The sequence below is a fragment of the Ochotona curzoniae genome, unplaced genomic scaffold, assembly GCF_017591425.1.
Source record: "Ochotona curzoniae isolate NIBS_2020 unplaced genomic scaffold, NIBS_Ocur_1.0 scaffold_4506, whole genome shotgun sequence".
NCBI classification, from domain to species: domain Eukaryota; kingdom Metazoa; phylum Chordata; class Mammalia; order Lagomorpha; family Ochotonidae; genus Ochotona; species Ochotona curzoniae.
Genome location: NW_024467119.1, coordinates 10,921,020 through 10,934,970, shown reverse-complemented (window position 1 = coordinate 10,934,970; position 13,951 = coordinate 10,921,020). Strand labels below are relative to the sequence as shown.

General features: G+C 42.1%; 1 protein-coding gene across 24 annotated transcripts in view; it reads right to left on the bottom strand.

Annotated features, from left to right (window-relative positions):
• Positions 1–13,951, bottom strand: part of ADGRL3 (adhesion G protein-coupled receptor L3) — a 472,380-nt gene that overhangs the window by 64,086 nt on the left and 394,343 nt on the right. For all 24 annotated transcript variants that reach the window (XM_040966525.1, XM_040966524.1, XM_040966523.1 and 21 more), the window contains 2 exons: positions 7,935–8,001; positions 5,447–5,538 (listed from right to left, as the gene is read on the bottom strand). In XM_040966525.1, the coding sequence (XP_040822459.1) occupies positions 5,447–5,538; positions 7,935–8,001 (159 nt within the window). The remainder of the gene's footprint in view (positions 1–5,446; positions 5,539–7,934; positions 8,002–13,951) is intronic.

The window sequence follows — 13,951 nt, the reverse complement described above, 5'->3', positions numbered from 1 at the left end:
ATTTGGAATGTCTTCCATTAAACCCATTTGAAAGAGAGGGAGACCACTATGCAAAGAATTTAGACGGAATTCAAATAAGGAGTTTTTCACTAAGGTTTCATTTTGTTTTATAATTTAAAAAAAAAAAAAAACACCTTGGCCCAGACACCAGCCACCATGCCTGGGCTCCGGGGGCTGCTCCTTTCGGGGTGAGTACACTGAGGGGGGGAAGTCTCCGTGACTGGGCAGGTCTGGGGTCCACCCGTTGCCCTCATTGAAAGGTGAATGGGATTGGGGAGGGGCGTGACCTTGGGCCTGGGGGTTGAAACTTCCAGCAGCCTCCCAGGGTGTCTCATGCCTGGATCCCAGAGCCAGCCACCACGTGCACATGGTGAGCTGTCCCTGGGCAGCCAGTGCGCTTTTTGGTGCCAGGCTCCGCTTGCTGGCTGCCCGGCTAGGATCTCTGGGTTTTTGGTTCTTAGAATAGCTACTTAGGTAAATCCATCCTAAAGATTCCCAATGACACTAAATCTTCCTTTGAAGAACTTGTAATCACTGAACAATGCTGACCACCAAACACCAGTCCATGCAAAAACTATGGCTTGGGGCTTGTCCATCAGAATTATATCCTATTACCTGACATGATGATGGATCAGGAGAAGGGTCACATTATGCAGGGCCATTACATTAGCTAGCACTCGAGAACCATATCTGGGTGTAGATTCTGTTAGGGATGTCTGGGCCAAATCCTGTGGAAATTCTAGCCCCACTGGTTAGCTCAAGAGTTGGGGTGGTCATGGACTAAGCTAAGTGTGACCTAGGAGCTTGCCATCAATAACAGGTAAAGGAACTGACAACAGCTGGACTGGTCAAGGCAGCAGCACCCAAATGTGTATCCTGAATAGGGTGTGGGGTGGGCCGGGCTGCAATGTTCACCAGCTCATACAAGGCCAAATGGAAAGCCAGACTTTCCCGGAACCTGGCCTAAAACCCAATGGCATTTATGAGAACTGGGTCTGGGAGTGGATTAAGTAGAGGAACTTGGGAAACTTCCCTGGCGTGACACAGCTCCCACTGGTGAACATGTGGTCCAGACCTGGGGGTCGGACAAGCTGGGCAAAGTAGCTCCAATAGCTGGCTAATGTGTCAATTGGTAATGGAACAGTGTATACTGGACAGGACTAAGCAAACCTTAGCCCACAAGCAAAACTAGAGACCAGGATGAAGCACAGGTCATGCCGAGCTAGGCTCTTACACCTATTGGTCTGCGTGAGCCAGGAACGCTAAGCCACAGTGTCCAAGGCAGAGGTCAGGACAGGTGAGGGGCTGAGCCAAGCTGAGTCAGAGCAACCACTGGCATGCATATGATCTATGGCTGGGAACAGGCCGAGTTTGGGAGCTAAGGGGACAACCCTAGCTGGGTTGAGGTTCCCACCAAGGGGCGCATGGGCTGGAATGGGGGCTGCATTCTGATCAAGATATGGTTGTAGTCTCCGTTGGCACTAGTGTGGACTGGGATTGGATGCACCAAGCCGGGCCAGATTCCAACACCCTCTGGTGTCCTGGAGGACCAGGGCAGATGTGAGATGGACTAGGCAAGGTCTCAAACCCATACTGAGCCATGTGTGAGCTGTATGTGGGTATGGACAAGCCATGGCTGGGCTGAAACATCCAGCAGCAAGGACCAGTTTGGGTTGAAGGCCAGTCAGGAAAAGCCACTGTTCCTGTTAGGACAGGAGGTAAACTGAGTAGGGCTGGCTCATGGACCCACTGGAATGTGCAAAATCTGGCACTGGGAGAGGTTCTGATGGAGGAGCCTGGGCAACTCCTCTGGCAGGACACAGACCCGGCAGGTAAGCGCAAGAAACATGATAGGAAACAGTCCAGAACAGGCCATGGAAAGTTACCCACTGGCATACATTTGGCATGGGTCAGGAGTAGATCAGGCTGAATCTGTCTACATCATCCACTGGCAAATCCAAGCATCAGAACAGTGTGAGTCGAGCCAGGTTCGGTTGCAACAAATACCGGTGCACAATACAGAATGCCAGGGTGTGGTTGCCTGTACTGGATGTGACCACAGCACCCAACCAGCCCGCATGAGAACCAGGAAGGGAGGGGGCGGAGCCAGCAGGGGGAATAAGGGGTAGTTCCCTTGACGGATACCTGCTCCCACTGGAGAGCATGAGCTACGATGGGGGCAGACCAGACTAAGCAGGGCTACAACTCCTGTGCGCCTCATGTGGATTAGATCAGGGAAAAGCCAGGCTGGGCTGATTATTCTTACTGGTGCAAACAAAATTAGAGCGGGTAAAGGTTGACTTGGCTTAGCCCAACAGCATCAGCTGGCAGAAGCTGGCACTGGGGGCCTAATTCTGTTAAGTCAAACCACAGAACTACCTGGAGAGTGCATAATCCGGGAGTGGGAGAGGTCTGGGAGGGGAATAGTGGACTCTTCCCTCTTGGGTTACCACCCCACAGGAGGGCATAAAACTAGGACAGGGGCTGGGGTGGCTAGACAGACATCCAACAGCATCTGTGTGGGCTGCATAGTGGAGCTGGTTAGATGGAACTAAGCTTTAATACCCATTGACATGTTTGAGAGCCGAATGGGATGTGGGACAGACTGGACTACTGCTACACATACTGGCAAACCAGGGTAGGGGGTGGGCTCAGTGGGGGTTATTGTGGGTTGCTCTGACTATGCTGCAGCTCCCACTTGTTTATGCGAGGACAGAGTATGTGCTGGGCAGAACCAGGCTGGACTGCAACACCCATTGGTTCCAGTGGAAGCCGGGGCTGAAAACAAAACCAACCCAGCGATTGCAACCACGAGCTGATCGGGGCGATGGACTGCCGGGCCCTGCACTTGCTAGCACATACAAGCATCTCGTCTGAGAACACCTCAGACAAAGTTTCTTTGGAGATCTCCCCAATTGAAATGCTGGACTCAGAACCCTAACCAAGACAAGACAGAAGACAGAACAGGTCAATCAACCATCTTAGGTATATGTTGGCAGCGAAACCCTGGGCAAACGGAGACTCTAAGATGGACTGTCAATTAGTGGATTCTTCAAAGACCCCATCCTGCTTGGAGTGGCAAGATTGGCAGCGATTCATAACTGGTGAACCATCAAAACCACTTGAGCAAGACCCTCGGAGCATGCCCTACATCCGGGACCTGGGGAGGGTGGGAAACTGGGTGGGCCTTCTCCCTTAGTTTCCCCCTTTAACATGAAGGAAACAATATGGAAATAATAGTCTTACCCACTTTCCTGTAGCCCTTGAAACTTTTTACCTTAATTAACTATGTAAAGATTGTCAAAAATATAATAAAAAAAGAAAAACGCTGATATCATCAACGCTGCTAAATGCACTTCATTATTAATTTTTATGAGTTTTATTGTTTTCTTAACAGTGATATCAAATTAATTCACATTATCTACAGAAATACATTTGGAGAAAGAACCAAAAAAAACCTAAAAATTTAAAATAAGCAGCAATACTAAGCATCAATTTCAAAGCTAAAGTAAGAAAACTAAGTTGGAGAAGTCTTGTAAAAGCTATATCAGACAGGACAAGAATGAAGTTTTTTTTCTATTTTTTAACCTCGTAGATGATATTATTTCAATAACAACATGCTATTTGTGTTTTTATGGTACTTTGAAGACACCACATAAATAATCAGAATAATACTTGTATTTTATACTACAGGACTATAGGTGCAAAGATGCAACTCATATTTAACTTGAGGCCAGAGGTGTGATAAGGACACATATGTTTTATTTGCCTACGTGCTTTTTCAAATGTCAGTTCATCAGGAAAGATCAGCCTGAGGAATTAACTGTATTTTGCAATGACAGTTGAATTGTACTTAAATAATATAGTGACTTTAGAACCACGAAGGCTATTACTCATAGGACTTTGATATTTGTATTTTTCTAAGTTCTTGGCTATCCTTCTCAGCTGATTTGATTCCTTCAATAAAATTAACTACTTAATGTCAATGAAACTTTGTTGCTAAAGTTTTCATTATACCATTCAGTATCATAAGCATTCACTGAGGGGCTATTATGGTCCAGGAACTATCACAATACAATGTAACTTGAAAAAGGGTTGGTAGTTGCTGTATTCTGAGGTAAAAAAAAAAAAAAATCAGTAGATATGAAAGTCACAAATGACCTCATTAAAACTTCAAAACTGGGCCCGGCGCGGTGGCGCAAGTGGTTAAAGGTCCTCGCCTTGCACGCCCGGGATCCCATATGGGCGCCGGTTCTAATCCCGGCAGCCCCACTTCCCTTCCAGCTCCCTGCCTGTGGCCTGGGAAAGCAGTCAAGGACGGCCCAAAGCTTTCGGACCCTGCACCCGCGTGGGAGACCCAGAAGAGGCTCCTGGCTTCGGATCAGCATAGTTTCGACCCGTTGCGCTCACTTGGGGAGTGAATCATCGGACGGAAGATCTTCCTCTCTGTCTCTCCTCTCTGTATATCCGCCTTTCCAATGAAAAAATAATAAAAATAAATCTTTAAAAAAAAAAAAAAAAAAAAAAAACTTCAAAACTTAACATTCCTATTATTTTTTTAAAAAAACACGTTTTCTTGTATGAAAACATAATGTTATATGGGATACATGTTGACCAAATGCATTCCAACCTTACTATCTCTTTCATACATTATGAACTTCAAAGAAACTAAATTTGTTTTCATTATACCCAGAAACTCCGTGATTTTTCTTTTTCAGAAAACATAAGATAGCTCTGTACATGCTGATTGCATGTGTGAGTTTTAAAAATGTTACCAGTATTGAAAAGTGAATTGTTTTATCTCACTGTCATAGTCAGGCTTTTGCAAACATGGGAAAATGGAACCAGGGTTAAAGAACAAACTCTGCAAGGTGCAAGGCGGTTTCCTGGCGAGGCGTTGCCCACGGATTTCCCCGCATTTCCCGCAGGGGAGATCCTGTTTCTGTTTCAGTCCACTGAGGCTGGACATTGAATGCAAAGTACAGGCCGAGTATCCCAACTGGGAAAAGCTCAACAATGTAAGATACTTTGAAAATCACATTTGAGTTCAAAAACTTTGAGTTGCTGAGCATTTCTGATTTCAAACATGTGAACTAAAGATCATCAGCTGTAAAGTTTATGCAAATACTCGAAAATTCAAAGCACTTATGAATCTGCTGCACTCCCCTCCCAAGCATCTCAGCTGGAACACAGTGTGCACTGGGGAGGCGTAAGTCAGGAGAGTTGCCATCTAAACAGCAGATACATACTCTGGGAGTTCTACCCCTTCAGGGTAAAATATTGCTTTTCCAATATTTGGGTACCAATATCACCGAATGACCATATTCTGCAATGATAATACATGCTGATCCCCTTGAACATTTGGTCTTAAGATCTGATACAACAAAAAATTCGGGGACAAAAGTAAGGCAACCTGTAGGCAACAAACAAAAAGACAACTACTTACTTGATATTATCAAGACAACCAGATTCAGGCTTCAGTATGGCAGTATGGTGAAACATTTTATACAAAGCAATGCCGAGGAAGATTACATTAAGCTGGAAAGCAAAAAGGGATTGTTAACGTAGCATAACTGGAGTGGAAGCAAGGCAAGTCGATCCTATTACAGACGAACTGTTCTGGGAAAACTGCTCTCATTGCACTTTCCAATGAATTGGATCATGGATGATTGCTCAAAGCTATAGGAAGGGCAAGACGCCAGTGGGGGGACTGGGCAGAGCCCTGAGTGACAAAGCACCACCAAGGCCAAACACAGACTAACACCAAATCTGCAGCCTTTGCAATCAATGGTGGAGAAAGGAATGCAACCAATCAAAGCTTGGTGTATGCCTGAGATAACCCAAAACCAAAACGAAACAATCAAGGAACAAAACAGTCATTTGGGGTGTGTTACTACTTCTCTACTCTGAACATGTCTCCCACTTCATTGTTTAGGGATGCATCTCAAATCCCACATTACAAACACAAACACTGAATCAATTATGTTTTGCATTGCTAGCTCAAAAACATGATCAAGTGTGGTTACATTTGAACGCTAGAGCAAACTAGGGTTTAAAAAAGTGGGGGCGGTGAACCCTGAGTAGTGCTGTTTTATCACTGGAAACAGGGAAAGCACAGGGTTCAAAGTGAAAAGCTTCAGGGTAAATTCCCTATAGCACAAGTACATCAACTGTGCAGAACCACAGCTGAATGGCTGAAATATTTCACAGCTCAGGGTAGCTGGACACTATGACCATCCTTTTAAAAGATGCTCTGAGGGATATGCTTGGAGTCCCTGAGCTTCACTTCCTAACCCAGCTTCCGCCTAATGCAATGGGGGAAGCATCAGAGGAAGGCCCAAGCATTAGGACCCTGCCCCCAATACCGCTGGCCGGGGCCCAAGTTGGCTGCTGGTTTCCACCGCCAGACCCTGGTTTCTGTGGGCACCTGGACACTCAAACAGCACATGGAAGACCTCTCTGTTTCTAATTTTTACTTCAAAAGAAAAATAAATTGAAAAAATTGTATTAAAATGATGTAACAACACAAGCTCATGACACTTTGCTATTCCTAAATCCAACAAATAGAAAAAGTGAAAGTTAAAAACAAACAAACAAAAAAATCCATTGAGTGGCAAAAAAGCCAAATCTGAACTGAAAACACTAGGCTGCAAGATCCGAACTGTACGGACATAAGCTGGTTAACGGTCTTTTCCTTTTTCTTCCCTTCCTCTCTTCCTCCTTCCTTCCCTTTCTTCTTTCCTTCCAATTAATTTGGGGAAAGCATGTACAGAGAAAAGGAAAAAAGATCTTCCATCCACTGATTCACCACCCCGCCCCCCCAGGTGGCTGCAATGGCTTAAAGCTAAATCTATCCAAAACCAGGAATTTTTCCCTGGTCTCCCATGGGGGTGCAGGGTCCCAAGACTTTGGGTCATCCTCTACTGCTTTCCCAGGCCACAAGAAGGGAACTAGACAGGAAGTGGAACAGTGGGGACATGAAGCAGCGCCCATATGAGATCCCCCTAGTGCAAGGCCAGTATTTAGCCCTGAACTATCTGTGCCTGACCCAATGATCTTTATTCTACTTGTGCTTACTTTATCAATGATTTTTCTATTGAAATTCAGCTGTGTGCCATGACAGAGTACTGACAAGTCCCTACCATGATCACATCCTGGCAGATGACCTTAATTCAGAGCAAATGCCTCATCCTCAGCAGATATATTATAATATCTATATGCATAATATTGCTTTGAAAAATTTCTGAATTGCAAAATATACTGGCCCCTGGGAATTCAGATAAGAAGGTATTTTATTCAGACAGGGAGTTAACATTTCAGTTAAAAAATGGTCAGTTCTATATTTTTGTAAACAGTGAAAATGGCAACTTAGTGTTAAATAAAATACATAGATCCTAATTGGAATCCTGGTGTTATGTAGCCTGCCATGGAAAAAGAAGCACAATTCCAGAATGCACGCCCAATCTGGTTGTGCCATTTTCAAGTAAGTCTTCTAAATTTTATGGTTCTCAAGATTTAGATAGGAACCCAATCTGTAACAAACAGTCAGGTGTTTCCCCACTTTCCCAAGTCTGGTCTGATTTCAATTCAAATTTTCCAAATGAAAAAGAATGGAAATAAACTACTGTTAGAGCTGTTAGAGTCATCACTGTTGACACCATTATAAAACTAAATGAGTAATGTTGGATTGAGACGACTGAGTTCCTATCCTGCATAGTTACAAACTCATCATTTCTTCTCCCGCTAGCTTTGATGAACTATTTTATAATACGTAAGTAGACTATAATGAGTGTCTAATTGCCTGAATTATGTAGGGTCAAATATGTACATGCTTTCCCCAAATTAACCTATGTAAATTAAAGATAGTGAGTGCAAGGATAGCAAAAGTTTTATTTCTTGACCTGAAAAACACACAGTTAATTAGGAGTTCTTACCATAATTATCAAGGTCGCAGGTCCTATAAAACTCCAAATGAAGTAGGTGTCAAGTCGGAGCCAGCATCTGCAGAGAAACACAAGGGAGAGAAGGCAGTCAAGGACTGGGTGTGGGACATACATCAAGAGTGAGCGAGTGACAGAGAAGAATGGGAGCTGCACAGCATTCCGCTGGGAGATAGGAAATATTACATGGCTTGTTCATTTAAATGCTGAATTATGTGCCCAATTTCTGACAGCACTATTGATGGAGTAAGATAATTAGCCCTGCAGGAAGCAGGAACAAATGGCACTGGGCCTATTCGCTAGGGCCTTCTGTGTCTGTCACGGAAACCTTAAAAAAAAAAAGAAAGAAAGAAAGAAAGAAAGAAGAGGGAGGAAGAAAAAGCCCTCCACAAAGCTATTAATTCAAGTAGCTTTAAGCTATCCTTTTCTCTCCAATTACCGTGCTACATAACCTGCCTATCAGTTGTCAAGCAAAGTGACATTTTCCTGTCAAGAAGATCTGAGGAATTCAGTACAAAGAAGAGAGAAATAAACGTGGTATCGGAAGAGTGAATTTTAACTGGGTTGGGCAGCCAATCTTTGCGAGTTCTTGAGTCTTAAAAAGTGCATTGTTACTACGCGTACTTCTAGGGTTGCAAATGCTACTTAGCATCCCATGAAGTTGATTCATGACCTAAAAGTAAATTATTAATCACTTAATTTCAGCTACATTTAATACTCCCCCAATTCTGGAAGCCTCTGGGAAATTACATTTCATTCTTCAGGCTGACAGAAAGACAAAATGGAAGTGACTACTTGCGAGAAAGATTAATGCAAATTTTGAACAAATTACATGTGATGTTAAAAATAATATCTTGAATTATTTGCCAGTTTTGCTCCATTTGAGGCACAATTAAAAGAAACCTCCAGTGGTAAACATTTGAGCTACACGGTCTACTCTGGAAAATCCGCAGGGTTTAAACAATTCTGTGCAATTACAAACATTTGACCTAAATGGAGGCAATAGGGAAATGCAAGCAAGGCATTTAAAATACCCATCAATAAAGGAGTAAATAAAAAATATATCCTATTCATATTTTTTAAATGTTTTTTTACAGAAAGGAAGAAGCTGATGTACATGAACCAACAGGATAGGGGAGCGATGACTGGTCATTTGCAGACGAAGGCGAGAAAGAGAAGAGGCCGGACACAGAGTCACCCGGCGGGCTGACCGCAGTTAGGACTTCTCCCAAAGCTGGGGGCAGAGGAGGGTCAACACCGAAGCTGTAACAGTGAGCTGCCTCCAGCAGAGTCCAGAGAGGAACAGTTGCATGAAAAGCTATAGTGGGAAGTCTACCGTCTACATGGACTTAATGCTTGGGGGGTTCCACCTATAGACACATGTAAACCTATTTCAAAACCCGTACACCTAACACAATATGTGATGTTTCTGAGGACTGCATTGATGTATGCAATTGTTTTCATGAGAAGAAAAAAAAAATCACCCATGTCATGCTAATGGTTGTAACTGACACCAGAGTGCAGAGGTCAGAAGTGTAATGCATTTTAGTCACGTTTCAGTTTAATAACTATTGCATGTCTATACATCAAAATGCTAAAAGTTTTAACACCTAAGTGCTGAGGCAGTGACTTTTATTATGCTTCTTTTTTTTTTTCCTGTAATTAGTTAGGTCCTAAAGTAATTTAAAAATTTAAATCATCTCCCAAAGTGTTTTGTTAAAATGATATTAAATTTTAGTCTTACAAAGCTGTATTTGTTTCAAAGCTGTCTCATTTTAGCAAGTTCTTTGAAAACAGGCCTTTCACTTGGTGATCTGTGAACGCAAAAATGAAACCAGAAATTAATCTTTAAGAACATTCTTCAATATCTGTTCAGTACAAGAGACGTAAATTCCCTCTGGACCTGAACACAGAGGCCACGGGAGAAACACTGAAAATTTCCTGAATAAATGGTCCCTCGGGGGGAGCTGGCCAGCTCTCCCATCTTCTGCAAGGTTGTATGGCAAGAATCCCTTTTCTAATTTGATTGCCATATGGCTACACCTGCTGGCGTTGTGGCCACATGCTTGCTCTGAGCTTTCAGTATTTCCTGCCTTCCTCAATAACTGCCTTGAAAATCCACGATATTTGTGCCCTGGCTTTAAGTTGAAGACGAGTATTATGTGGGGTGTTGTGCCCATGCCTCATGGCATTTTATAAATCTGACCACTCACCATCATCTGGATACAAGGCAAAACCACTGCTGAAGGTAGTTTCAGAATGAATTACTCATACACATGATACAGAAAGCATCGGCTATTTCATAAATCCAATAAAATACAAATCGCTGCTACTGAAGATTCAATTTATCTAAACGTCACATTTGTCCACCAGGCAATATGTAATTTGTAACCCTAGTAATTTTGATAGGCCAAACTTTCAATTTTCAAATTACTTTGATTTTTTTACTTTGATTTTTAAAATTTTTGTTTTCTAAAAGGAAATTCAATCACAAATGAATAATTATTATGTTTACAGAAGTAGCATAAGAAAAAGACAGGATTTATTGTTAAAAAACAAATGCATTATGGGCCTCTTTGACGTCACAGTGAAAGCTTTTGAGGCAGGATGTATACTGCAATTCAAGAGGGCTTGTCAGATGTCACAAACCTTAATTTTTCCTTTTTCTCATTTATTTAGTACAAGTATGTGCTGAAATTGTCTTCTGAAGCAATTTTTAAAGTAATAAAAGCTATATATACATATATGCATATATGTATATGCATGCTAAACTTTTACTGGATAAATACAAGTTCATGGTTTCAGAGTTTTATCATTGGCGCTACAGGCAGGCACCTGGCTTAGAGGTGAGGCAGGTGGCTTGCACACACCTACACACTGGACACCTTCAGGTCAAGTCCTGAACCTGTTTTCTGGTTTTTTGCTCAAGCACAACCAGCCAAGGAGTTGGTTCCCTGCCCCTGGTGGGAGACAGCTGGATGGCGCTCACAGCTTCCAGCTTTGGCTTCACACAGGACAGACACCAATGCCGACTGGGATTGACCAGTGGATGAGAGTTCATCCCTCTTTCTCTGCCTCATTTCTTTCATCTCTATTTATGTCTTTCAAATCTAATTAATTATTTAAAATTTTACAAACTACCATTAACAAGATAAATTGTTGCTCTTCTCCCACAATTACTTTCTACCAAACTAGCAAAATCTCATTATAAATTGAATAACACAGCTGTTGATATCTTTGCAAAAATGTTAATGAACTGTCCAACAAGTACCGACCACTTTCACACTTAATCAGAAATATCTGAATTGAATTAATTTCTCAAAGCAAATGATACTAATTTCTCAAGGAGAAACACACAGGCTCTTCCAAAGTCTATCCTTCTCCACTATTGAACAACTCACCAACTTATTTTTATTTGTCACTTTGAAAAGATGTGATTCAGTATTGATACAGCCAATTACCCAACATATATTAATGTTACCCATGAAGTACATCTTACACCGTTTAAAAATGCCAACAACATGGCCTGGCTCTGTAGTTCCATAGACTAACCTTCCCCTGCACGTGCCAGCATCCCATCGTGCCCTGACTGCTTCAGTTCTCATACAGCTCTCTGCTTGTGGCCAGGGAAGGCAATAGAGGACAGCTCAGGCACCTCTGACCCTGCATCCACATGGGGGACCCAGAGGTGGCTCCTTGCTCCTGACTCCTGGCTTCGTATGTGTTCAGCTCCGGCCATTGTGGTCATTTGGGGAGTGAACCAGTGGACAGAAGAACTTGATCTCTTTTTCTCTGGACATCTGCTTTCTCAATAAACTAAATCTTTAAAAATATATATAAACAACAGAATCAGAGCACATTATTTTCTGCAGTTAGCGTACTTCTGTAGTATAAAAAACATTCTTTGGAACACTTTTTTGCTGTTGGCTTAATTCACTTTTGTGAAAGCAGATGCATGACTATTAAAGTATTTTAAATTCACAGACTAGCATTGGTTTTTGCTTTATTACCTACAACACCATGAGTCAGCCTAAACTCCCCTTTGTAAGTATTACATGTAAACAATAAGCAATTTGGCTATTGTTAGACCATACAAGTTAAGTTATATCTGGTTGTTAATTAGGGTTTTTATTCCGTATAACCAACTTAGCTCTGTGATACATACTTTCTGTACCATCTACGCGGTAATATATGATTTGTATTGCTTATAATGTCAAGAGACCAATGAAAAAATAAAGAGAAACAGTCTAGAGTCTGCATTTACAAGAAGCTATAGTCAAGGATTTGGGAAATGGGCACCCTAACAGAAACATAACCACTGAACCGCGTGACCGCCCTGAACTTCTTGAAGTAGCTCTCTGAAGCGCTTTCTACTGTTGCTAGCACACATTGCGGATTTCAGTTTTTCCATGTCTTCAACATTTGTTACCGTTTGTTTTACTATCCGGGTGGAAGAAAATATGATATAAACTGATCTCTAGAATACAGATCTATGTCTCTCATGACAGCTGTAAAAGTTATAGGACCTGATGGAATGGCTCAGCTCGCTAATTCTCCCCCTGCAAAGCACTGGGGTCCCATACAGATGTCAGTCCATGTCCTGATTGCTCCATTTCACATCCAGCTCCCTGTTTGTGGCCTGGGAAAGAAGTTGAGGATGGCCCAAAACCTAAGGCCCCTGCACCCACATGGGAGACCTGGAAGAGGATCCTGCCTTCTGGCTTCAGCTCAGCTCCACTTGGGCAGTTAGAGCCACTTGGGGAGTGAACTAGTGCATGGAAGATCTTCCTATATCTCATTTTCTCTGTAAATTTGGCTTTCCAATAAAAACAAGTAAATCTTAAAAACAAAATGTTATCAGGCCTGGCACGATAGCCTAGTGGCCAATATCCTCACCTTGCATACACCAGGATCTCATACCGGCACTATGACCCAGAAGCCCCCCTTTCCATCCAACTCCCTGCTTGTAACCTGGAAGAGTAAGGAACTGGATGGTCCACAGCCTGGGGACCTGTCACCTTCATGAAAGATCCAGAGCAAGCTCCTGGCTACTGGCTTTGGATTGGCTCAGTTCTGGTAACTGCGGCCACTTAGGGAGTGAACCAGTGGACAGATCTTTCTCTCTGTCTTTCCTGCTCTGTATATCTGCCTTTCCAATAAAAATACATAAATCTTTTTCAAAAGTTTCCTTTTCATTTTTTTTAACTTTTTGGGGGGCTCTAAAAAAATCTAACGTCCAACATGTGACTTTATATCCAATACTGCATCGCATTTTTACAGCAAGAAGGCAGTAATCCTGACACTCCCTGGTTTAATTCCAATATGGCTAACTCCTACACAAATCAATTTATACTCACCCTAGAATTCTTACATATGAGGATGATTTTGTGTCCTATTATAGTTATCCCCAGTGAGTCAGTGATGACACAATGAACTCTCAGTCTGCAATGCACTTATATATAACATATGGTCTTGGACTCTAACAAAATAATATATAATATATATAAATATATACATGAAATCTTTGTCCACCTTATCATCTATCAATGGGAGATATTTCCTGACTATCTCACTAGCCAAGCCACTGCAAATCAACCTGTTTACTGTATCTGACAAGGCAGATGTTTCATGTCAGTGATACATGATAAACAGAAATGTTCAGCAAGTAAATCTGCATATAAAATGTTGATACTGTCAATTTCAGTACTTTACATTATATCATAATTGCTTAATAGAAATACTCCAATGAAAGATGCTTTTGTGTGAGTAGATTAAACTGTTTGGAAATTGTGAACAAATACAGGAAGTAAATCTGTAAATAGCATGTATATACTATCAATTTTAGTTTTCCTTCAACAAGTTCTTTCTTGAATAATGCTACAGTGTGAATTAAAAAAAAATCATCAATCCCTTTTCTACCCGAGTGCTTATGCTCGTTAGATGATGGAATGAAAATAAAAGAATCTGGGGTCCTTCCCTACATAAGGAAGATTAATGATGTCTTTTAGAGT